Here is a 27,233-nt window from a genome sequence, read left to right on the forward strand (position 1 = left end):
AGATACCCTAAGTTACTGGTCAAGTTAAGATGTGACCCCGATGTATCAGATGTACTTGTTGGGTATCGGATATACTTTTCAGGTATCAGATGTACTTTTTTTTAGGTATAAGATGTACTTTTTACTGCGACTCAACACTGCATGCAAATTATAACGTTGTTATTATGAGGCCTCCCAGATCCTTAACCTGATCATCTCTAATCCAACACCTACATGTAACTATTACTAACTTTTTCAAGCCACTTTACTTTGCCATTGTATTGTTACAACGAATTGTCTTCTGCATTTAACCCATCCTATTGTATAGGACAGTGTTTCCCAACCCAGTCCTCAAGGACCCCCTATCCTGCAGATTTTCTTTGCAACCCTGAATAGGTACCTGTTTGTAGTTATTCAACCAATCAGCAATGAATTATGTCAGATGTTGCACACCTTGCATAATTAAGTGCTGTAAGATGATTGGTTGAGGAAGTACAAGCAGGGCTACCTATGCAGGGTTACAATGAAAATCTGCAGGATAGGGGGTCCTTGAGGACTGGGTTGGGAAATGCTGGTATAGGAGCAGTGGGCAGCTGCAGAGCCTGGGGACCACCTCCAGTTCTTCTTTCCATTGCCTTGCTCAGGGGCACAGACGGGAGTATCAACCCTAACATGCATGTCTTTGTGATGGTTTAACTTTTAACTTTATACCTAAACGAAACAATCTGTTATCCAATATTGTACAAAACCATTTCTAACCTTGGTTTAACCACCTGTAACATTGTACCTAGAAATAACCACTTGTAGCCAATGAAAGTAAGTACTTACTTTCATTGGGAGTGACGAAGAAGGACGGGATGAGGAACGAGTATATTAGAGGGACCGCTCAGGTTGGACGGTTTGGAGACAAAGCAAGAGAGACAAGATTGAGATGGTTTGGACATGTGTGGAGGAGAGATGCTGGGTATATTGGGAGAAGGATGCTGAATATGGAGCTGCCAGGGAAGAGGAGAAGAGGAAGGCCAAAGAGGAGGTTTATGGATGTGGTGAGGGAGGACATGCAGGTGGCTGGTGTGGCAGAGGAAGATGCAGAGGACAGGAAGAAATGGAAACGGATGATCCGCTGTGGCGACCCCCTAACGGGAGCAGCCAACAGTAGTAGTAGATAGCTTAACTTACTTGACCATCCCTAATCTGACAGTACCAAAGTGGATGATCGGAGCAGATGTCCTCATTCATAAATATGTTGACATGCGTCATATGCATGTGACGTGTGAGTGTGTTACACTGACACGTAGTATCGCGAGGCCAGATATACGTATGCATGTAAGTATATTCTTTATATACTACATTATACATTGGGTCTTTGTGGATTTAGAGAAAGCATATGACAGGGTGCTGAGAGAGGAGCTGTGGTATTGTATGAGGGGCGGCACGGCGGCCCGGTGCTTAGCACTGTTGCCTCACAGCAAGAAGGTCCTGGGTTCGAACCCCAGGCCGTCCCAGGCCCTTTCTGTGTGCAGAAAGAAGAACTGGAGTTGGTCCCCCGGGTGCTGCAGCTGCCCACTGCTCCTGTACAGTAGGATGGGGTAAATGCAGAGAACAGATTCACTGTAAGAATGCAATGTCAAATGAAGTGGCTTTCATACTTTGTGTGTCCTCATCATGAAGTGGAGTAGTCACGCCTGGCCCCACGAGGCCAGCTCACATGCATGGTATGCACGTTCGAAGGTGCAAATGTGTTTTATACGACTGTTTTGTGGGTGAGACCGCACCGATAGGATCACAAAACGTTGAGGGAAAAGTCACGACTCAGACTGCAGAAATAACTTCAGCCGACGGTGTTAGGGTGTAGAGTTATAGTGACAGAGTGGCGGGAGACACTGTAAGACACTGACGTGAAGGGGTACTGTATGTGAAGGTTAAAGCCCTAAAAATAAATCGCAGTTTATCGGGTTAGAGATGCTATTAAAGCGTCAATCTTTTGGAGCTTGGCTAAGGGGGGGAGGCAGGTGTGGGGCAGGGTAAGGTCATTGGACTACACATCCCAGACATCCCTCACTTTGTCTACGTGCCCTGCTCTCTTTGGTCACTCTTTGCAGGAGGAGGGGGAGTCTCCAGAGAAATTGAGTGTTGGAAGCCAAAGAACAAATATAGTGAGTCTGATATCATAGAACTAGATTGAATAGAATAAGGCGCTATGGTGTCCAATTTGGGGCGGCATGGTGGCGCAGTGGTTAGCGTGGTTGCCTCACAGCAAGAAGGGCCTGGGTTCGAGCCCCGGGGTTGTCCTAGCTTGGGGGTCGTCCCGGGTCGTCCTCTGTGTGGAGTTTGCATGTTCTGTCTGTGTCTGGTGGGTTTCCTCCGGGGGCTCCGGTTTCCTCCCACAGTCCAAAGACATGTAGGTCAGGTGAATTGGCTGTACTAAATTGTCCCTAGGTGTGTGTGTGTGTGTGTGTGTGTGTGTGTGTGTGTGTGTGTGTGTGTGTGTGTGTGTGTGTGTGTGTGTGTGTGTGTGTGTGTGTGTGTGTGTGTGTGTGTGTGTGTGTGTGTGTGTGTGTGTGATGGCCTGGTGGCCTGTCCAGGGTGTCTCCCCGCCTGCCGCCCAATAACTGCTGGGATAGGCTGCAGCATCCCCCCGACCCTGAGAGCAGAATAAGCAGTTCGGATAATGGATGGATGGATGTCCAATTTAGGACATGTTGATTTCTCTTCTTCTTGTGCTTCTTTTTCTTCTTCTTCCTATTGTGCTTCTTTTTCTGTCTCTTCTTCTTCTTCTTCTTCTCCTTGTTCTTGTTCTCCTCCTCCTCCTCCTCCTCCTACAGGAGAACGCCTCTTATCTATCAGACTTCATGAGCTGACTATCGAAATCAAAGCAGCATTTTTCTTCTGCAGAGTAAAAAAAAATAGATAAATTTTGTGGACCAGCATGTAGACGAGATTTTTTTGCAGAAGGCTTTGGTTTAGAGTGAGACATGTCTGCTGTCTCGTCTTTCACTTGGGATGACACCTTGTTAAGTCATCTGTTTGGATGTTTGTTTGAGACTATTTCAGATTTGCATGTGTCTTAATCAAGCTGACCAGCTTCAATCTCTTCTGCCTGTCTGTCTTTTAGAAATACACCGTGCCGGGGATTAGCATGTATATTATTATGATTATTACTATTATTAGGAATTATGATGGTAATTGATGTGAACTTTTGAAATGCCAGGTTGTTATTTGAATGTTAATTGAATCTGTTTATTTGATGTTTTGGGTATTCTAACATTGCTGTCTGCTTTGTTTATATATATATATATATATATTTGTACGCAAGAGTCATTTCTGTCAAATGTTTTGAAGTTTAACCCCCTGTTACTCAGTATAGTCAGTGTGATCAGTTTGAATATATTACATTCGGTGTATGTGTATCTCACGTTTTATAAAGCATTAATACACAATTCACCAGCATGGCGTAAACATGGTCATTCACTCTCCCAAATTGTCGTATCTTATGAACCCATCTGTTAATCTCTATTAACAGATTCTCGCTCTCTCGCCCCCCCCCATATGTATATATATATAAATAGATATTATTATTATTGTTATTATTATGTTATTGTTGTAATGTTTTCAAATGCTATTACTACTAATAATGGTAAAGAGACATTTGGAAATTGTTCATTTGTTATAACCTGGTCCAGTCTAAATATTATGGTATGGTGGCCCAGTGGTTAGCACTGTTGCCTCACAGCCAGAAGGTCCTGGGGTTTTGTTTTTGTATTTTTTCCCTTCCCCTTTTGTCTCCGAATTGTACTTGGCCGATTGCCCCACTCTTCCGAACCTGCCCCGGTTGCTGCTCCACCCCCTCTGCCGATCCGGGGAGGGCTGCAGACTACCACATGCCTCCTCCCATACACGTGGTAGTCGCCAGCTGCTTTTTTTCACCTGACAGTGAGGGGGTTTCACCAGGGGGGACGTAGCACGTGGGAAGATCACGCCGACCAGAGGAGGCGCTGGTGCAGCAACCAGGACACATACCCACATCCGGCTTCCCACCCGCAGACACGGCCAATTGTGTCTGTAGGGATGCCCGACCAAGCCGGAAGTAACACGGTGATTCGAACCAGAGGGAACACAATAGACCGCTATGCTACCCGGACGCCGGTCCCGGGTCCTCTGTGCGGAGTGTACATGTTCCCCCCCTGTCTGCTTGGGTTTCCTCCAGGTGCTCCGGTTTCCTCCCACCCTGAAAAAGACATTCATGTTAGGGTTAGTACTCCTGTCTGAGCCCCTAAGCAAGGCACTGGAAACAAGAACCGGAGTTGGTCCCCGGGTGCTGCAGCTGCCCACTGCTGCTGTGCAATACGATGGGTTAAATGCAGAAAACACAGTCATTGTAAGAATACAAGGTCAAGTAAAGTGGCTTTCATTAAATCCATCATACCTTGGTTACAGTTTTGAATAATAAGTGTTGTGATAATGGATATGCAAAAGGTCAAAGGATCTGTCTCTATTACCAGTCTAGTATTTGGAGTGAAACTAACGATATCACTGATTTTGCTAACCTGAAAATTCAAGGTGTACGGGCCCAGAATCCTGACAGTTTTTTGGTTTCTGGTCTGGACACTGTGTTCCTGCTGGATGTCAGGCTGCAGACAGGAGACGCAGATGGAGGCATAGCCAAACACTGTCAGTAAGATAAATGTTCAGTGTCACAGCAAACGAGTGTTAATATGACCCTGTGACGTGTTCTGCACAACACTACACAAGGCAAAACGGCTACCAGCTAAATGGTTTAAGAGAGGTGTTTGAGCTGTAACTACAATCAGGTACGATGAGGTTAGCGTTACATTTGAAGTATTTTGGCCAAATTTGTATTTCTGTTCCAATGTCTCCCCCTGTTTCTGGCGAGACGTTTTATTAAAACAGTCGCTCAAGGGATTTCTGGCTTTTTATGGTGCGGAAAGGCGCCCGGAATCGGTACGTTAAGTCAAGTTGCTGGGAGTTCACATCACAGAGGACCTCTCCTGGACCCCACATGTCACTGCGCTCTCCGAGAAGGCCCAGCAGCGTCTTCGCTTCCTGCGGCGTCTGAAGAAGACGAGTCCCCCCCCCCCCACCCATCCTCATCGCATTCCACAGAGGCACCACAGAGAGCACTCTGACCAGCTGTATCGCTGTCTGGCATGGGAGCTGCAAGGCCTCCGACCGCAAACCCCTACAGCGGACGGTGAAGACAGCGGGAAAGATCATGGGAACCGCTCCTCCCATCCACCCAGGCCATCTTTGATGCACGGTGCACCCGGAAGGCTCTTAGCATCGTGAAGGACCCCACCCACCCTTCCCACATCCATTTTACCCTCTGGCAGGAGGCACCGGAGCATCCGGGCTGCCTCCACCAGACTATGCAACAGTTTCATTCCTCAGGCTGAGGTTCCTCAACAGCCGGAAAACTTAGACCAGCGGTGGATTACCATGTGCCACGGAGAGCCATGTGTATCATCACCTGGTGTGGAGTCCGGCTGGAATTAAAGCCTGCATACACATGGCTCTCCATGGCACATGGTTAGCCATGCACCCCTGACTTGGACCTTCCTTAAAATTACTTTTTGAACGTCTTACTCGCTGCCTGTGTCAGGTGTGCGTGTGATGTTTAGGTCTGTGAGGTAATTCTTGTTTTTAATGCACTTTTTGTTTCTAATATTTATTGCGCGTTATTTGTTTTTATGTGGCACTGGGGTCCTTGGGAAATGTAATTCTGTTCCCTTGTATGCATGAGACACGCATATAAGGCAATGACAAATTAAAGCAGTCTAAGTCACAAATTTATCCCAATATCACTGACAGTTGTGATAAATGTCATTCTTCCCCCTGCAGTCTCACCCATATGTTCTGCTCCTGTCCTTTATTATCTCGTTTTCGGTAGAAGTACTGTGATACTATGCCAAAAATACTTTCAAAAACTATACAAGTCCCTGCCCTTATTGCCATATTTGGGCCCCCAGAAGGCCACTGCCAATTCACCTCTAAGCCGTTAGATGTTGTAGCTTTCACTCCCTCGCTGGCGAGATGCCACCTTCTTCTCCACTGGAAGTCTACCAAAGCTCCTGCAGCACTCACTCCGTGGCTCGGGGACGCCATGTCCTTCCTTCAGCTAGAGAGGATCACGTCCGCTGTGAGAGGGAACTCTGATAACTTCCATGGCAGATGGCAGCCCTTTTTGGTGTTTCTTAACTCTCTTCAATCTCTGTCTCCTGATTAATGCCCCCCCCACCCCCTCCATTTTTTCTGTTCTCTCTCTTATTAATTTTTTTTCTTTTTATGGTTGCAGTGGTTGGGTTGATTTATTAATTCATTTGCTTGCTTCATGAATATGTTTTTGTTTTTTTTTGTTGTTGTTGATGCCACGAACATCTTTAATAAAAGTCTAAAAAAATATGCATGTTAATGTGATCTCACATTTCTCATATCTTTAGCTTTGCAGCTTGCAGTAATGTGTAACCCCCCCCCCCCCAACTTTTCCAATATCCTAAAAAAAACAAAACCCAACAAGCTCAAATTATGTTTCCAATGCTTTTTATTGTCACAGTTTCCACAGTACAACACAGCACATGGTGTGTCAACAGGGGTCAACAGGGATCCATCCCTCAGTAGGTGGCCATGGTGCGCTCAAGCCATTCGTTGAACAGGCAGACCTGAAAATGAAGAATTTCAGTTAGCAAATGTTACGTTGGGGGTTATATTTTGCCCTTTTCCCTTCTTGCTTTTCTTCCTATACTTGGACCGGTGTTCATTGGGAACTGACCGGAGGCGTGGTTAAGCGGTGGCTGTAAGATGACGTCACTGTGAGGCGCGGGTGCGCCCCCCGGAGTTAATTAATGGCGGCAGTTTGCCTCGGGATGCGTCATTTTGAGCACGCTGTTCAGCACGCTCACTTTTCCAGCTCGAGACCATCAAACCTAAACCGGACTAACGTACCGAGACGGAGTCCGCCGCTTAGGGGAGCCGAGACCCGTATGGCCGAGGCCTTGTCGGAGGGACCTGCTAACTGCTAGCCTGCTACCTCGGTAAGCTAGCCCACCTCCCGGCTATTTCTCTGGTCTTGGAAATCAGTCCTCCTTCCTGTTTCTTCCCTAGTTTCCATCTTTTCTACACACTCCAGGTTAGGACTAGTATCGCGTGCTTAACCCTTAACCCCTAGACCCGACTAGTCCGTAACACAGAAGTAACCAGTGACATTTTCTTTTCGATTGTGACCGTTAATTAGCATCCTCCTGCCGGCATTACCTTGGCATAGACACCGGGGTGGTTCTTCTCAGCACATCCGTAGCCCCAGGACACGACACCCTGCAGCTCACCATCGCACACAACTGGGCCACCAGAGTCACCCTGGGGGTGGAGGGGGGGGGGCATTCAGTGGGACAAGAAATAGATACCCCAATAGAAACTTCAAGTCGGAAAGTCAGTAATCAGATTTAAATCAGTTTCATCAGACTCCATGTCTAAAAACCCTGGAATACAGCTCAATAAAGATGATGAAAGTAAAAAGTGATGTTATGAAAATATACATTTTTCAGACGTAGTCAATGATAAAACTCAAGTATCACGATGGACTATACCTGGCAAGAGTCCTTGCCGCCCTCCAGGTATCCAGCGCAGAACATGGCGTCGGTGATCATACCAGGGTAGGAGTTGTCACAGTCCTCTTCGGTCAGGATGGGGAGGTCCAGGCACTGCAGCTTGTTCTTGTCAGCAGCTGGGAAGTAAAGACGGAATGGGGAGAACAAATTGTTTACCAACGTACATTTGCGATGGTGAATGTTTTAAACAGCCAAAGTCCGGTGATCTCCACATCTCTACTCACTGGAGCTCATGGTGCTGCCCCAGCCGGAGACTTTGCACATGGTGCCAGCGGGGGCACAGCTGGTGGGGAGGGCCACAGGCTGGACAAACTCGTTCAGTTTGGCGGGCTTGCTCAGCTTGATGAGCATGATGTCGTTGTTGATGTTGTAGGAGGAGTAGTTGGGGTGGCGGATGACACGGGAGGAGGCGATGAACTGCTCATGGCCCTCAGTTTTCTTGATGTTGTGCTCACCCATACGCACCTCGATGCGGCTGAAGAAACAGAAAGGAGCACACTTTAAGTAAGCGGATATCTTTTGGTGGAGCAATTCTGAACAGGATTATATCCTGTTATCCAGATGGCAAAATTGCTGTGGCCTGGACCCGTCCCACACCCGACACTTCATCTGGCCCACATACCGCATGGAAGGATGGCACTGGGGTGGTCTGCTCCTGTTTGCCAGATCTGAGCCAGAACCAAGCCATAGCAATGCCACATGTGCCACATATTTGCCAAAGGTGGCCCATATTTGTTTTGTGATATTTGGGCCATATTCACCATTTACCACACGGGCCACTCCAGGGTCACATCCAGATTATATGTTGCCGAGAGCACCGCATCTTTGCCAAAAAAGGCCCACATTTGATTTGGCATGTTTGGGCCATATTTGCTATTATACATGTGGGCCACTTCAGGCTCACATCCATTTTGTCAGGGCCCGAAGAAGGCCGTCAGTGCCGCATCACTGCCTGAAGTGGCCCACATCCAGATGCTGTCTGGGCAGGATTATATTCTGTTAGAGAATAGTTTGGTCACTGATCCTCCGGATCCCACTTACGACTTGTAGCAGTGAGCAGCAGACACAACCCAGCTCTCGTTGATCAGGGAGCCGCCACAGAAGTGGTAGCCGGAGTTCAGGGACACCTGATGGGGCTGGGAGTAGGGCTCACATTCGTACCCTCCGACGATCTTGTCGTCTTCGGTGGCGACTGGAAATGCATATAAATCGATTCACAAATAAGCAAACATGGTTGCAGACAAGCGATTAATTTTTGAGTAGTTTTGATTCCTGCATTTTCCAAATGATTTTTTCTCCTAGCACTAGCATGTATGATAGAGGTATTAAAAAATGCCCAAATGGATTGTAGTTATTAAACTATATTCAAAAAGTCTGTTAACTCCCAGAAGCTAAGTAGTTGGCCAGACACCCGTCCTCAAGTCCCAAACTTTCTATAGACCTTTTTGACTGTTGATGTTGTGGTAGTGCTGAGTAGTGTAATGAATAGAGAAAATGGCGGGGAAAACCCCCAGATACTCACAAGCGGCTCCGATGAGCAGAACAAAGACCAGAGACCTCATGGTTGCTGAGTGATCCTGTTGATGAGGAGACATCACCTGGACCCCCGGTTTATATCCACACCAAGAAGAGCTACCCTGTTCTCCGGCCAGCCTCATTGGTCAACAGTGAGCCAATCAGCTTTCAGTTTCTGCTGAGTTTGGGTGACTCATTGCCAGAGTGATCTAAACCTACAGTTTTAATAAGGAAGTAAAAAACGAAGAGCCGACTTACCCCGTTTGGAAACCTCGTTGGACTTTGGAGCCCTTGTCTCCTTGTATTAACTTTAGGTGGGGATATGTAATTGTCACGATAGATTCGTTTGACCGCCACATATTTTCTTGTGAATTTTTGGGGCTTAAGCAGAGTTACCCATTTGGCTCCAGAAATAAAGAAAATGAAGAACCATCACGGTACTAGGAAAACATTCATGTTATTCATATATGCTGGTATGGTGTAGGTTAAGTCAAATTCGTCACACTGTTCGTAAAACCATATCATGTAATATTACATATTTTTGAGTGTGGTGACATGACTGATGTAATTTGCAGCTGACCGATAACATGTATCCGTATAGTATATAATTCAATATAACAAGCCACATGAACGGGAACACGATGGCAGTTGCTCCATTGGGAAAGTTACAACCAGTTGATTTTTAGTTTCTTCGTATAACGAACACTTCAAAATATGCAAATGTATCCGTCCACATGGCTCCTTACTTTAACTTAGTCCATTTTTATATGGTTAAGCAAAACAGGTTTGAAGGTCGTTACTATATTTAGAGGTATGTGGACGCTGTACCTGACAGCTGTGTACTTCTCATGCAGCAGCATTTGCAAAGAAATGTTGGATCTGATGGTTGAGATATGGTTGCAAGCCTAAAGTTAAAGCGAAAAACGTGCACAGTTCTATAAGTCAAGGATGTATTGCTTTTTCCCATGAAGACAGTTTACAGGGTGAAATTCCACTTTTCGCCACCACGCAGCAAGCGTTGGATTAAATATTATTTCACAGGCTGATTGATCCAAACAACATAAAATGTCATGTTTGCCGATGGATATGCCTCAGCTCTTTTGTTCATTGATGAGTCAAAATGTTTTCTTTCTGGGGTACAAAACTATTCTGCAGCAGGATAATAAGACAACTACGTTCAAAGTGTGCCTTTTCTGGGGTGTAAATGTGAGTGGAGGCTGTCCTCCACCAAGAAACGACCCCATAGGTCGTTTGTACAAGCAGCTTATTACAACCTGCAGTTACTTATTAAGCTACTTCCTGGCGGTCCTCCGTAATTATAATACGTCACTTCCCCTCTAACATAAGCATCTCCTTCCATAAGCTGTCGTGAGAAGGAATATTAATAAAAGCAAAGTGTAATGCCACATAGCGGTTATAATGTCCATGCTAGCTGACTTGCTAACTTTTGACTAGCGTTAAGTTAGCTCTTATGACGTCATTCATAGGTAAAGATACTGCCAATAGCAAACTTAGTTACTGTACTAGACGGGGAAACAACACAAAAACACACTGACTACATATTCTGTTGTTCTCACATAGTTTTAAAAGCCCACAATGCACAGAGGCGAAAAATATATGTGGCATATCTCCTGCCACCGGTAGGGGGCGCTAATTTAGGAAACGCTCCTGTGGGTCGTATTAGAGGACAAACGACGTATGTGGTCGTATGGGTTGGAGGAGTTGGTGTGTGGGTGGACGCTAACGAATTTTTTTTTTTGGTCTTTTCTGTCCCTTTCCCAGAAGGGGTGAATTCTCTTTTGGCCCTTTTGGGGTGCTATGTAGGTCCACCAGCCAGCACTGCACCCCAAGACAAGTAGGGTGTAAACAAAAAAAGAAAAACAAAACAGTGAGAATACGTTAACAATTACACACACACACACACACACACACACACACACACACACACACACACACACACACACACACACACACACACACACACACACACAGACAGGCTTTATGTAATGACTAGTGAAAAGCCAGTGTGAAGAGCAGTGATTTGAGCCTTCATACTTTAACAGGGGGTTGGAGGAAGGGTAGATCTTAAATCCTTGTCAGGCTTTTCCGGAGGGGGGGGGGGGTATGGGGATGAAAAGGGACTTCAAAGCTTTTGATTTTATCCTCGGAACGACTGAAGTTCTACTGCCGGATGATCTGAGAGGTCTAGTTTGATGACAACCAGTGAACAAAGTATTGTGGAGCAGAGTCGTGTAACATCTTATAGACAAGGAACATCCATCCATCCATCCATCCATCCATCCATCCAATCCGCTTATCCTGCTCCTAGGTTCGCGGGGATGCTGGAGCCTATCCCAGCAGTCATTGGGCAGAAGGTGGGGAGACACCCTGGACATGCCGCCAGGCCATCACAGAGCCCACACACACACACACACACACACACACACACACACACACACACACACACACACACACACACACACACACACACACATTCATACCTAGGGACAATGTAGTAAGGCCGATTCACCTGACCTACATGTCTTTGGACTGTGGGAGGAAACCGGAGCACCCGGAGGAAACCCACGCAGACACGGGGAGAACATGCATACTCCACACAGAGGACGACCCCCAAGGTTGGACTACCCCGGGGATCGAACCCGGGACGTTCTTGCTGTGAGGAACGGAATCATAAAATCAGTTTTGAAGCTAATTCGGAACCGATTTCTGTGCATAAACAAAACAATGGCAGGGAAGTTGATACGGGGGAGTAAAGCTGAGGCCTCGAACCGTAAGGTCATCGAGCCCCTCTTCATTGATGAAGAGGCAGGAAATACCTTAGTGGTCGATGCATAATTCATTTCAGAGGTCCATATGTGTATTTGTGTGACAACATCAACATAAGTCATGTTCAGGAACCTTTAAATAGTGTTATCCCCACTACTTTACGTACTATTATGAGGTAAACTCCCATACAAGGAGTCCCGCCCCCCCCCCCTTCTCCCCAATTGTACTTGGCTAATTACCCCACTCTTCCGAGCTGTCCCGGTCGCTTCTCCACCCCCTCTGCCGATCCGGGGAGGGCTGCAGACTACCACATGCCTCCTCCGATACATGTGGAGTCACCAGCCGCTTCTTTTCACCTGACTGAGGAGTTTTGCCAGGGGGATGTAGCGCGTGGGAGGATCGCGCTATTCCCTCGCCCCCCGACCGACCAGAGGAGGCGCTAGTGCAGCGACCAGGACACATACCCACATCGGCCTCCCACCCGCAGACATGGCCAATTGTGTCTGTAGGGACGCCCGACCAAGCCGGAGCTAACACAGGGATTCGAACCCGCAATCCCCGTGTTGGTAGGTAACGGAATAGACCGCCATGCCACCCGGACGCCCTGGAGTCCCCCTTTAATAATAATTTTTAAAAAAAAGTAGGGATGGAATGAATTCACAGACAATAAATAATTCATTCCAATTGCTTTATTATCATTTCCGTCTTCAATCAAACCAAACTACAGAAGATGTTGTTTTCATGGACCTTGAAGTCAGATGTTGGGGATTGATTTAGTAATTCGCCATGGTGAGCTGCAACCAATCAGTGAACAGGCACACCTGAGGATGGAAAAACGGGGAGTATTAATCCATCCGGTCAATGTCATCGTGTTGAACAGAATAATATTAGTAATTTCTTTGGTTCTTGTACTGTAAATATTACCTTGGCGTAGACACCGGGGTAGTTCGGCTCGGCACATCCATAGCCCCAGGAAACGATACCCTGGAGCTCATTGTTGCACACGACTGGACCACCAGAGTCACCCTGAGAGGGAGGAGACAGGCAACTATTCAAACAATCGAACTGATTCTCTACGTTTGTATAAAAAGAATAAGCATCGACAAGAAAAAACAAAGCTAGATACGTGGGATCATCATGACAAAATATCATATATTTAAAATATCGTGCTTACTGTGATAAAATGGCACTAAAATTCTGAATGACGTGTGCGTATGTCGGGAAAACAGACGGTGACATACCTGGCAGGAGTCCTTGCCACCTTCCAGGTATCCAGCGCAGAACATGGTATCACCGATCATACCAGGATAGGCGTTTCTGCAGTCCTGTTCAGACAAGATGGGGATGTCCAGGCACTGCAACTTGTCCCCATCATCCACTAGAAAGAAAACATTCATTTACAAGGTATGCCACGTGGAAGTGTGTAGACAGTGCAAGTACGACCTATGAACCGACTGTTTGGTTCATCCGCAACCTAAATGTAGCCTAGATGAATTGCTCATAGAACTAGCTAGCACTCACCCGAGCTCATGGTATTGCCCCAGCCAGAGACTCTGCGCTTCCTAGATGAATTACTCATAGAACTAGCTAGCACTCACCCGAGCTCATGGTATTGCCCCAGCCAGAGACTCTGCGCTTCCTAGATGAATTGCTTATAGAACTAGCTAGCACTCACCCGAGCTCATGGTATTGTCCCAGCCAGAGACTCTGTGCTTCCTAGATGAATTGCTTATAGAACTAGCTAGCACTCACTCGAGCTCATGGTATTGTCCCAGCCAGAGACTCTGCGCTTCCTAGATGAATTGCTTATAGAACTAGCTAGCACTCACTCGAGCTCATGGTATTGTCCCAGCCAGCGACTCTGCGCTTCCTAGATGAATTGCTTTTAGAACTAGCTAGCACTCACTCGAGCTCATGGTATTGCCCCAGCCAGAGACTCTGCGCTTCCTAGATGAATTGCTTATAGAACTAGCTAGCACTCACTTGAGCTCATGGTATTGCCCCATCCAGAGACTCTGCACATGGTGCCAGCAGGGGCGCAGGCCAGGGGCAGAGCCACAGGCTGGACGTATTGGTTGAGCTGAGCAGGGGTGCTCAATTTGATCAGCATGACGTCATATTCCATGCTGTAGCTGCTGTAGTTGGGGTTACGGATGACCCGGGAGGACTTGATGAACTGCTCGGTGCCCTCGTTCACCCTGATGTGGTGCTCACCCATACGCACCTCAATGCGACTGGAAGAGACAAAGGCATGGCCGAAGATTCAAAGGATGTTTACTGATGACCGATGATGGCCTTTTATCATCAAACGTTGTTTGGTAGCACTTTAGAATACACGTTTATAAACGTATGTTTATTACTTTATTAAAGGTAGATAACTTAATTATTATTGACTTAGTAATAAGATGTCATAACACTTTGTTTAATGAGGGTCGCCAACGTGGGAACAGTCTCCTTAGACCTTCTCTGAGAAACTACGAGAACTGACCAAAATAGTCCAAAGTGGCAGTCTCACAAACCACTACCTTACCCTAACCCTAAACCCCCCCCCTTTTTTTCTCCCCGATTTTATCCAGCCAATTACCCACTCTCCAAGCCAGCCCGGTCGCTGCTCCACCCCCTCTGCCGATCAGGGGAGGGCTGTAGACTACCGCATGCCTCCTCTGGTACATGTGGAGTTGCCAGCCGCTTCTTTTCACCTGACAGTGAGGAGTTTCGCCTGGGGGACGTGGGGCGTGGGAGGATCACGCTATTCCTTTCAGTTTCCCCTCCCCCACGAACAGGCGCCTCAACCGACCAGAGGAGGCGCGAGTGCAGCGACCAGGACACACACCCACATCCGGCTTCCCACCCGCAGACACGGCCAGCTGTGTCTGTAGGGACGCCCGACCAAGCCGGAGGTAACACAGGGATTCGAACCAACGATCCCCGTGTTGGTAAGCAATGGAGTAGACCGCTACGCTGCCTGGACGCCCCCAACCCTAAACCCCCCCTCCCCTTTTCTCCCCATTTGTACTTGGCCTATTAATTACCCCACTCTTCCGAGTTGTCCCGGTCGCTGCTCCACCCCCTCTGCTGATCCGGGGAGGGCTGCAGACTACCGCATGCCTCCTCCCATACATGTGGAGTCGCCAGCCGCTGCTTTTCACCTGACAGTGACTGGTTTCGCCAGGGGGACGTAGCGCGTGGGAGGACCACGCTGTTCCCCCGACCGACCAGAGGAGGGGCTAGTGCAGGGAACCAGGACACATACCCGCCCACGTCCGGCTTCCCACCCGCAGACACGGCCGATTGTGTCTGTAGGGACGCCTGAACAAGCCGGCGGTAGCACGGGGATTCGAACTGTTGATCCCCATGTTGGTAGGCAACGGAATTTCCGCCACGCCACCCGGACGCCCAATCCCAACCCTCAATTGAACCACTACCTAACATAGTTGTTGTCACTACGGCATGAAAACCGAATTTTGCGTATGAATCGCACAACATTTTCAAGTCCTGTTCATCGCTCACTGAGAACGTGAACTGGTGGTCCTTGCTAGTTTCCAAATAAATAAATAGACAAAGGGGTGGAGACTGTCAAGGTGAGTTTCCGACTCTCAACCTGGCAACCCAAAAAGTCTGTCTCATTTATGCATTATTACGTCTAAGTGCTGGTTTACAACGCATTAACAAATGGGATATTAACCTCTAATGAAACAACAAGTAACCATTTGTAAATCTTTCACAAAGAATGCTTTGTTGTAAAGTGGTGATGGTGTGTTGTGTTAGGGGAGTTTATTTTGAAGTACTTACGACTTGTAGCAATGAGCGGCAGACACAACCCAGTTCTCGTTGATCAGGGAGCCGCCACAGAAGTGGTAGCCGGAGTTCAGGGACACCTGATGGGGCTGGGAGTGAGAAACACATTCGTACCCTCCGACGATCTTGTCGTCTTCGGTGGCGACTGGAACCAGTTTTGAAAGGAGCAGAGCATTGGTCCGGAGTGTCAGACAAATATGCCTTTGATTTGAATATTTCGGAATTTAAAATGACCTCCACTGCAGAGTAAAGTGGATGAGCAAGGTTGCATTGCATTTTTGAGGGGAAAGAAGGGGGGGGTGGAAGCATTTTTAGCAGTTGCCAAGGTATGAAAGACAGTCCTCTATGGATATAAGTCATACTTACAAACAGCTCCAATGAGCAGGGCAAATACCAGAGACCTCATGGTTGCGATGTGATCCTGTTGATGTAGGACCTCGTCTGAAATCCTCGTTTATATCCACGAGTTTTAGATCAGCCTTGGCCCCGCTTGATTGGTCAAATAACAACCAATCAAAATCAAAGGTTGTTCTCCTGGCACCGGCCGCCAGTTATTTGGCGGCAAACGATGAGATGCCTTAAGGCCAGCACTCCCTGGTTAGTGAATTAATAATATTACACCCGGTTTGATTAGCACAGCTGTGCTATTCGCAGAATTTTTTTTTTTTTTACTCAAGGCTGGCTAAAATACTGATGCCAAAAGAGGCGGCTCGCAGTAAACGCTATATTGCATGAGATTATGAACGTTTACCTCCAAAAGAAATGTGCAGCGAGTGGAACATGTTTGGTATATTTCAGAACCATTCAGCAATAGTATCTTAATCTGTTATGATACTATTGCTGAGTGCTTCTGAAACGTAATGTATATGACGATGTGGTCTATATGGGCAATGTGGGTAACATGGCTGGAAAACCCAACCGCAATGGGTCACGTGAACAGTGCCCCTCTTACCTCATTTCTTTTGCAAATCGCCATCGGATATTGCTGCACGTTACAACATAGCGTTACATTGCCCGTTACAGCGTTACAACGTAGCATTACATTACCCGTTACAGTGTTGCAACATAGCGTTACATTGCCCGTTACAGCGTTACAACATAGCATTACGTTGCCCGTTACAGCGTTACAACATAGCATTACATTATCCATTACAGCATTACAACATGGCATTACATTGCCCGTTACAGCGTTACAACATAGCATTACATTGCCCATTACAGCATTACAACATGGCATTACATTGCCCGTTACAGCGTTACAACGTAGCATTACATTGCCCGTTACAGCATTACAACATGGCATTACATTGCCCGTTATGGCGTTACAACATAGCATTACATTACCCGTTACAACGTAGCATTACATTGCCCGTTACGGCGTTACAACGTAGCATTACGTTGCCCATTACAGCATTACAACGTAGCATTACATTGCCCGTTACAACGTAGCATTACATTGCCCGTTACAACGTAGCAATAACATTGAATTCATTGTAAATTCGTTCATCCTATAAGGTAAATTCCACATGCTTAAATGCAGAATAACAAGTCACCCCCACTTTTTCTGGATTTTTAGCTGAATTTAAAATGTATATCGACTCTGGAACTTATAAATGATAAACAAAAAAAGCAATAACACTGTGAAAATGTATGATGAATTATTTAAAGAGGAATAATTTGATTGTTTATGCTATGAATTCTTTCTCATAGTTTTATAACAATGTAGTTCATTACCCCAACGTTGATTTTTGTGTCTTAGTTATCTGAAGTTCTCTCCCGTTTTCATAATCTTGTTGAGCACATGTCTGTAACGTCTGTATATTTCAATGTTTGTCAATAATAAAAAAAAAAATATTGCTGCATGTTATTGGTTATCATTAATCGCGATTATCTATCCTTTGTGGTAAATCGTACACAAAAGCGTCGAAGTATAGGTAACACTGTAGCTTGAAAACATGAGAACATGGCCAATTTGTAACATCTGAACTGAGGGTTTCTTCTATTTTACAGTAGTATTAAACCAGATTGAAAATAAAATCGGTATAGAAAAAAATCCACACCAAAAGAAACATACGATACTTTTTAAAAAAAAAAATTTTTTTTTAATTGCAAAAAATACACGTACAGGAATCAGCACAACAGCAATGTACATACAATTTCAAACAGAAACTCATAATGAACAAAACAGACTCCCCGTTTAGAATATAACAATGTAATAAAAAAATACATACACTGAATAAAAAAACAAACAATAAAATTAAAAAGAAAAAAAGAGAGAAAAACAATTGCATTAAAACTGAAAATAAGTATAAAAGAATAAAGCATTAAATCACAGAATTGTCAGAGGATTCTTTAAAGATGTTGTCACGGTGATTTAACAATTTTGTACTCTTGTTGTATTTTAATAATCTAATAGAACTTAAGAGAGAGTCAAGTTCAAGCAGGAAATGTTGCAAATAAGGTCGGGAATTAGACAATTTCTGCTTGTGTACAAAGAGACATACGGTACTCCATTGTTAACGGAGCCACTTAACACGTGACTTCGACCGTCATCTTGTAAAAGGTGAGATGGTTTTGAAATCACCAGGACGAGACCATTATCGAATGTTAAGCTTCACTGGGATCTCGTTCCTTATTCTTTAACTAATATACGTGTGAAGATGTGACCATTTATCTTAGTCTTTCTCACCTTCACTTGACTAACAAGGAGACTGTCCTCCACCAAAAAACGACCCCATAGGTCGTTTGTGCAAGCAGCCTATTACAAGCTACATAGTTGCGTTTTAAGCGAATTCCTCGCGGCCCGAGACTGTCCCGCTAACGAGGCCATCTGTGGCAGCTCCCATGTGACGTTTGTGAAAAGTGTGTGTCGGATGTTGAATGATAAACGATAACCAGTCATTGACCCACCAGTACTTCGTGTTTATATTTGATATCGAAACTGCAAAACTGAATAGGTTTTTCTACGAAAAAGGAGCTGATCTGTGACTTTAGTGTGAGTCACAGAACTGATAAACAGACCTCCGCTAAGGTTCTTACTGAAGGGACGACATGTAAAATTTCCAGTTTCCCAGTTTTAGTGAATTCTGGGGAATTTATCCAACACTACGTGGATTTTGTTTCCTTTAGATAACATCGCTTAGAATAAAGCGCTGAATTAGCCAAGTCGTTAAATTTTAATGACGTTCAAACCAAAGGAATTTCTGCAAGACAGAGGGCAAAGCACTTGAAAGGGTATTACTATTAGTGTTGGTCTTAGTATTAATAATTAATTATGGGTTTTCTTTCTTGTTTTTTTATGCCCTTTCAAGTGCTGTGTTAAAAAATGGCCAAAGCAAGGCTTCAGGATACAGTTTTTTCTTCTTCGTTTGTATCTGTGTTGACCTTGCATTAACATTTATTGCCATTCATTTACTTTGAAGGTGATCTATTTTTGAGAAAGGCAGGCGGTTTTTTTTGCTGGGTGAAGGCCACATCCATCCAGTGGGTATGTGAACTCGGCCATCTGTGACACTGTACCAGGGGCTCCACACAATAAAGAGGCTCCATAAATGTAAATGTTAAAAATTGCAAAAGACGCCACACGCCAGAGGCAGAAACATGTACCCAGTCAGCGGTTGATGATTTGATGTTTCCAACATTAAAACTTGTGGTTACTTCTGAGATTCCAAGAGACATCTTGTAACTGTGATCTTATATCTGACTTGTCTCTATGAATGTGCTAGACGCACGGCTCCTTTACCAGCACTCACACTTCAGTCAAGCAATTTCATTTTGGATTATTGTGTACATGAACCGTGAATTTTGTGCATTGAAAATATGTAACTATTTTAATATACCATGCAGAAAAAAAAATCTTTCAAAAGCTATCTCCTTACTTTGGTGCCACCATTGCATTTGACAAAATCCCTAAAAACAGCAGCAAATTAAAAAAAAATGTTGTCATTGCAAACTACCCTCTACTGATTGTCGTATTTGTTTTTCAAGTGCCTGCACATTTTTTTCCCATTTTCCTGATTGGTCACCAAAACCAAGAGGGTGTGTCCTGTGGGGACAAACAAGGTAGCGGCTAACCATAAATGAGGAATCCAGGTGAAATCCCAACATTGCCACAATCTAGAAACCGTGAGGTTCCTCGTCCTGGCTCTGCTTATATAGAGCCGTCTGTGAGAGGAGGCCAACGTCTCTGAATAGATGTCATTAAAGGAAAACGACTCCGATACGTCCCAACCTGAGCCCCGTTGTCCTTTTGTTAGCAGTTAACAGAGCGATGGGGAGCAGACTCTTTTAAATTGCTCAGTGTTGAGCTCATATAAACCTTTGGGGATATAATGCTCACCAAAATAGCTCTTTTTTGGTGCTAATAAGAACAGAATACTCTGATAAGTGTATGTAAACACCTTCCATTATTAAGACAATCCCGGTACAGTGAATCAGCACTGTGATGGACCTCTTTTGTCATTTGAGCGAATATGGAAAAAAAGTAAGCTTACAATCCATGGCGAGATTTTTGGAAAATCTATATTTTTTTATAACAAAGCCTTGCGCTAGGCAGGCTTATTTCTCTGGCACTATAAATTAAAACCGGAACAACTCCCGAGTCTTATTTTCCACAATCGACCACCTTATAAATCCTCCCCAGTCTCATGAGCAGTTATGCCCTGCATATAAATCAAAATGTAATGAGTTTGCATCATTCTTTGATAATATAATCATTACTATCCGAGCAGGTATCATAAATAAGGTTGTTAATCCAAACAGTCAAACTACTAGTAACGACTCTCGGAGAAATCTTAATTTCCTTTTGCAAAATTAGTGAAGAGAAACTTCGTAAAACCATTTTGCAGATGAAGTCATCCACCTGCTCTCTGGATGCAATTCCCACTGCCTTTTCTAAAGAAGTCTTAGATAGTTTGATTGGGGATGTTTTGAATATTGTAAAGTGTTCTTTAGAATCGGGTATCTTTCCCAATTCACCGAAAACGGCTATAGTAAAGCTCTTACTCAAGAAGAGGAATCTTGATCCGTCGGTGCTGAGCAATTATAGGCCTATTTCTAATCTCCTTTTTCTGGGCAAGATTTTGAAAAAGGCAGTGTATAAAAAATTGGATGGGTTTTTTTGCATGAAAACAAGATTCATGATAAATTTCAGTCCGGTTTTAAAAAAGGACACAGTATTGAAACAGCGCTTGTAAAAGTAGTCAACGATCTCAGACTGAGCACTGATAATAAGAATGTTTCCATTCTTTTACTCCTTGATCTGACAGCTGCCTTCGATACAGTCGATCATGATATACTTTTAGACCGCCTTGAGAATTGGATTGGCCTTTCAGGCACTGCCCTATCATGGTTCCAAACATATCTCACTGGCAGAAGCTATTTTGGTAGTCTTTCTGACCATGTCTCAGACAAACATGTAATTTTCTCAGGTATTCCACAGGGTTCCATTCTTGGTCCTGTATTGTTCTGCCTGTACATGCTGCCGCTTGGGAAAATTATCTGTGATCATGGAGTGAATTTCCATTTTTATGCTGATGATACTAAGTTATATTTATCTGTTGCGCCAGATGACCCCAATGCTCTCAATCCCTTGATGAATTGTCTGTATAGTATTAAACAATGGATGAGTGAAAATTTTCTCAAATTGAACGAAGACAAGACAGAAATTGTCATTATAGGCACTAATGCACAGAGAGAAATGATATCAAGTAGAATGGGAAGTCTGGCTGTACAGAATAAGACTGCATTAACAAACCTGGGTGTCATCATTGACTCTGAGTTGGATTTTAAAACACGTATCAACAATGTTACAAAGGGTGCCTTTTTTCCACCTAAAAAATATTACTAGCATTAGACCCTACCTCTCCCTGGAAGACGCCAATAAAGGTGATGCATGCTTTTATCTCTTCGCGTCTAGACTACTGCAATGCACTTCTTACTGGTTTACCCTAAAAAAGTACCGATAGGCTGCAACTAGTACAGAACGCGGCAGCAAGGGTCGTAACAGAAACCAGGATGAGAGATCACGTTACCCAGTTTTAGCATCTTTACACTGGCTTCCTATAGCATTGAGGATTGATTTTAAAATTCTTTTACTTGTGTTTAAAGCTCTGTATGGTTTAGCACCATCATACCTATCTGACTGCTTATCTGATTATGTTCCGAGCCGCTCTCTTAGATCCTCTGGTGCTGGCCTGCTCACTGTCCCTAGAAGGAACTACAAAAAGTATGGCGAAGCAGCACTTTGTTTTTATGCACCAACGGCTTGGAATAGACTCCCCCAATAAATAAGAGAAGCAACGTCAATAGATAGTTTTAAGAATCAGCTCAAGACCCATTTTTATGCTCTTGCTTTTAATTCATTCCATTTTATTTCTTTTACTCTTATTTTTTATCTTGTACTATGGTTTTATTTCTTGCCTTGTTTTATGTTGTTTTGCCTTGGTTTGTGTTTTATTACTTTTAACTTATTTTATCTGTATTGTTGTTGTTGTTTTATTGTTTCCCTTGTTTGTAATGGAAAGCACTTTGAGCTGCATTTTATGTATGAAAGGTGCTATACAAATCAAGTTTATTATTATTATTTATTTTTTGCACTTTTCTGCAACTCTTACATGCTTCCATTGTTCTCTTCCTGCAATAACTCGGTCCTCACGCGAGCAAGACTTCTGTTCAGGGTTAGATATTGATTGATATCTATATTCCATGATTGAAATAAGGGCTAAGGCCCTTAAGACTACTCCCATGAGCTCCGCTAGTGCAGTGACAAGGCGACTCCTTCGAGACTGCCGGCCGGAGAGATGCAGTTGGTGAATGCATGCAGTACGAGGGTGGGTGTTTGAACTAGAATAGGGATCGATTGGCCACTAAATTGGGGGAAAATCAGAAATAAATTTAGAAAAAAAAAGAGTAAGTATTTGCACTTGACATAGCTGAAGACTCTCACTTCACACCCCTATGCATTCTTCCAGTGGGCTGAAACGGGCTTGGAGCCAGAATCCTTTATTTGAGCCTGACATTTTCATCATGCTTTTGAGCTTGCCCGTTGAATTCATAATTGCTGACCTTCGATGTCCTACATTATCCTAAATGATTTCCTGACGTCCAATGGATCACAGCCGCTGACAGGGACAGGCTGCATTGTCTCGATAGCCCCATCCTGTCTGATGGGGACTGTGATAACTCTTACCCCGGCGTGATCGACGTCATGTTCTGCACTTTGCAGGGAGGCAAAGACTCCTACCAGGTATCGTAATGAGCCAGATTCACCCACAGAGGTCCTTCTCCGCCTCTAACACATCAGAGTTTTAAAACATCCCAATGTGAATCTGAATCACCATCTCTTTTACTTTACTACCAAGCAAGTTTTCACATTACCAGGAACATGACTTGGTGCATTGCGCTTTTCTTTCCCCCCCTTTTCTCCCCAGTTGTATCCAGCCAATTACCCCACTCCTCTGCCAACCCGGGGAGGGCTGCAGACTACCGCATGCCTCCTCCGATACATGTGGAGTCGCCAGCCGCTTCTTTTCACCTGACAGTGAGGAGTTTCCCCAGGGGGACGGAGCACGTGGGATGATCACGCTATTCCCCCCCAGTTCACCGACCAGAGGAGGCGCTAGTGCAGCAACCAGGACACATACCCACATCCGGCCAGACACAGCCAATTGTGTCTGTAGGGAGCATTACTCATTTTAACTTTTAATCTTGACACAACGCTTGAGAAAATGCTGCCTAAGATCAAGGCAATATGAATACCAAAAAATGAATAAATAGATAAAAATCAAGAAATATAAAGAGTGAAAAGTAAAAAAAGTTAACATAGTGTTGGAGTTCTATGTAGCCTCATAGCAACCAAAACGAGGCCAAGTCCAGATCGAACCTCTATGGGGGTGAGTCGAGCCAAGTCCGAGACCAAAGCTTGTCGAGTCCGGGTCAAGCCCAAGACCTTAAGGCGAAGCCAACTCAAGACCAGCCAGGCCGAAACTGCTGTAAACTCCTGTGCTGACACCAGGACGGTGCAAGTCCAGTCAAGCATCATCACTGTAATTTAAAATCCGAATCATGTTTATGGGCCATGTAGCTTTACACGTAGTACATGGAATTTGATTCCGGTTCCGTGGCTCTCACAGTGTACTTGACATAGAATAACAACACAACAACCTTCAGATATATACACAAGGACTGACATACGGGTGAAATAAGAGGTGATGATGTGCAGTGGTGCAGAGAATATATCACAGATGCTGAAACAGATGTCAGCAGGTTACTCACATACATGCCTGAGGTAGATGGACACGACAGCATGACAGATGGACGTGATACCTGTACTAGTAGTCCACCCCTGTAGTAAAAGTCAAAATGTTACTACATTGTAATGTTTGTTTACTTGTTTCTTTTTCTTTCTCTAAGAAAGGAATGTTTCAGATTCAATTTTTCCACTGTTTCAGAGACGATGTGAAACCCAGTCCATCTTCAGCTACTACAACCCTGGCTCTGTGAGTCATTTATTTCAGTGCAGATTTTTCCAGCATAATATTCTGGGGAAATGTGTGGTGTAATATCTACATCTGATGTCAAGAATTTCGATTTTTGGATCATCTGAATGCTTGTCTCACTCTCGTGTTTCTCTCTCAGGATGACTCTGGTGCAGTTGTGTGTGACGGGGAGCTGCAGGATGTTGTGTCCCGTGGCCCCGGGTGTGGCGAGAATAACCACCCCGTCGTCTACACCAGTGGTTCTCAACCTTTTTGGGGTCCTGGACCCCCCCTGCGTATTTTTGATCTACCCTGAGGACCCCTCCACCTGATCTTGGGGGAGGGGGTTGCAATTTGATAGAAACAGTAGAAACTGCATTTTAAATTGCATTATAGCATTTATTCACTCTCTGGGGCAAAAATAAGAGCTTTCAGTTGTAACTTAGATATAGTTAACAAAACAGAATATGTATTCAGTAACTTTCAGATATATGTAACAAAACAGAATATGTATTCAGTAACTTTCAGATATATGTAACAAAACAGAATATGTATTCAGTAACTTTCAGATATATGTAACAAAACAGAATATGTATTCAGTAACTTTCAGATATATGTAACAACACAGAATATGTATTCAGTAACTTTCAGATATATGTAACAACACAGAATATGTATTCAGTAACTTTCAGATATATGTAACAACACAGAATATGTATTCAGTAACTTTCAGATATATGTAACAAAACAGAATATGTATTCAGTAACTTTCAGATATATGTAACAAAACAGAATATGTATTCAGTAACTTTCAGATATATGTAACAAAACAGAATATGTATTCAGCAACTTTCAGATATATGTAACAAAACAGAATATGTATTCAGCAACTTTCAGATATATGTAACAACAGCATTTTTATGCAGCAACTTTCAGATATATGTAACAACAGAATTTTTATGCAGTAACTTTTAACAATGCAAACGGGAGCAAGATCTCTTATTAAAATACAACAAATTACACTTGTGAAACAGATGTAATTAGAGAAGTCCTGTTACCCTTCATAGTTTAGGTAGATAAAGGTCTCAGTCACATCTGAGTAAAATAATCCTATTTCTATAAATGTCATAGGATCTTTTTTTTAAAGATATTTTATTTTCACGGACCCCTTGCAATTACACCACTGACCACTAGGGGTCCGCGGACCCCCGGTTGAGAAACACTGGTCTACACCAAGGCGGGACTCAAATGTCTCCTCAGTCCTAACCCAAATCACTGTAATCACAGCCCAGAAACAAGTCATTTCAAATAATCCCAGATAGCATCCGGATGTGGGCCACTTCAGGCAGTGATGCGGCACTGGTGGTCTTCTTCTGGCCCTGACAAAATGGATGTGAGCCTGAAGTGGCCCACACGTATAATAGCAAATATGGCCCAAATATGCCAAATCAAATGTGGGCCTTTTTTGGCGAAGATGCGGTGCTCTGGGCAACATGTAATCTGGATGTGACCCTGAAGTGGCCCCGTGTGGTAAATGGTGAATATGGCCCAAATATCACAGAACAAATATGGGCCACCTTTGGCGAATATGTGGCACATGACATGCGGCATTGCTATCTATGGCTTGGTTCTGGCCCAGATCTGGCGAACAGGAGCGGACCGCCCAAGTGCCATCGTTCCACGCGGCATGTGGGCCGGATGAAGTATGGGGTGTGGGACGGGTCCGGGCCACAGCAGTTTTCCAGTTCAAATTGACCTGAGTGGAATCTTGTTTTTCCTCCGTCTTTAGTTCTGCCTGTTCAGCGACTGGCTGGAACACTCCACGACCACCTACTACATCTGGTCCTACCTAAACCGTCCGGCGGTACTTGACAATTTACCTTCCCTGTCACCCCCTCCAGTATGGCCGTGCATCTTTGAAAACTCTGTGCAGTACCTCACTAAATAAGATACTCAACTTTGATATCATACTTCGATATATTCTCACGTTTGTGTCTCCTCGTTTTTGTTTTTTGTCCTAGGCGTTTGTTTTAAAAGGATTGGGTAGTCCATACCTAGATAGCAGACACATTTGGGCCTAATCTGGGGCACTTTTGGTACTTATGGCTCAGTTACAGCACTGGCAAGTGTTATGTGGGCCAGATGTGGCCCAAATGTCAGAGCCGGGCCTGACTTGGCTTACGGCAAGTGTTATGTGGGCCAGATGTGGCCCAAATGTCATAAGCCGGGCCTGACTTGGCTTATGGCAAGTGTTATGTGGGCCAGATGTGGCCCAAATCTCATAAGCCGGGCCTGACTTGGCTTATGGCAAGTGTTGTGTGGGCCAGATGTGGCCCAAGTGTGGCTGAGTTGAGGCAGCCACACTCACCCTGAGTCAACGCCGCCATTCAAGGCCAAATGTGGGCCCTAAGATAACTGCAGACGTGGGCCATATTTGGGCCACAGACTCTTTGCTTTCTGGGCGGGTGCTCAAAAACCTGCTACTTCGGGTGTCCGGGTAGCGTCGCGGTCTATTCCATCGCCTACCAACATGGGGATCACCAGTTCGAGTCCCCGTGTTACCTCCGGCCTGGTCGGGCGTCCACATAGACACGATCTGCCGTGTGTGCGGGTGGGAAGCCGGCTGTGGGTGTGTGTATCCTGGTGGCTCGTCCGGTCGTGGGGGAGGGAAAAGTGGGTCGTGATCCTGCCACGCGCTACGTCCCCCTGGTGAAACTCCTCACTGTCAGGTGAAAAGAGGTGGCTGGTGACTCCCCATGTATCGGAGGAGGAGGCAGGCGTGTGGTAGTCTGCAGCCCTCCCCGGATCGGCAGAGGGGATGGGGCAGCGACCGGGACGGCTCGGAAGAGTGGGGCAGTTGGCCGGATACAATTGCGGTCTGTCCTCCTCCCAGGTCTCCATGGTGACGGTGGTCGCCGCCTGGACACTGCTTGGCATCCCCCTCCTCACATGTTCTATTTATCTATCTTATAAACCCATGTGATTTTTGTTCTCCTGTTTTAATGTTACTTCCTCTCTCACTAAGATGTGTGAATGGTTTTTAACATGGCGGTGG

The 27,233-nt window shown here is 44.9% G+C and overlaps 2 protein-coding genes across 2 annotated transcripts; both read right to left on the bottom strand.

Annotated features, from left to right (window-relative positions):
* Window positions 1-6,520: 6,520 nt before the first annotated feature.
* prss59.1 (serine protease 59, tandem duplicate 1) lies at window positions 6,521-9,231 on the bottom strand. Its single transcript, XM_056285600.1, has 6 exons — window positions 9,124-9,231; window positions 8,643-8,793; window positions 7,826-8,076; window positions 7,581-7,717; window positions 7,249-7,350; window positions 6,521-6,656 (listed from the first exon to the last, which is right to left on the bottom strand). The coding sequence occupies exons 1-6, from the start codon at window positions 9,194-9,196 to the stop codon at window positions 6,609-6,611; spliced, it is 762 nt and encodes a 253-aa protein (XP_056141575.1). The 5' UTR covers window positions 9,197-9,231; the 3' UTR covers window positions 6,521-6,608.
* A 3,346-nt stretch (window positions 9,232-12,577) lies between these two features.
* Window positions 12,578-16,203, bottom strand: LOC130118444 (trypsin-1-like). Its single transcript, XM_056286891.1, has 6 exons — window positions 16,068-16,203; window positions 15,696-15,846; window positions 13,887-14,137; window positions 13,145-13,281; window positions 12,828-12,929; window positions 12,578-12,724 (listed from the first exon to the last, which is right to left on the bottom strand). The coding sequence occupies exons 1-6, from the start codon at window positions 16,105-16,107 to the stop codon at window positions 12,677-12,679; spliced, it is 729 nt and encodes a 242-aa protein (XP_056142866.1). The 5' UTR covers window positions 16,108-16,203; the 3' UTR covers window positions 12,578-12,676.
* Window positions 16,204-27,233: the final 11,030 nt, after the last annotated feature.

This window comes from Lampris incognitus, chromosome 9, assembly GCF_029633865.1.
Source record: "Lampris incognitus isolate fLamInc1 chromosome 9, fLamInc1.hap2, whole genome shotgun sequence".
NCBI lineage: Eukaryota > Metazoa > Chordata > Actinopteri > Lampriformes > Lampridae > Lampris > Lampris incognitus.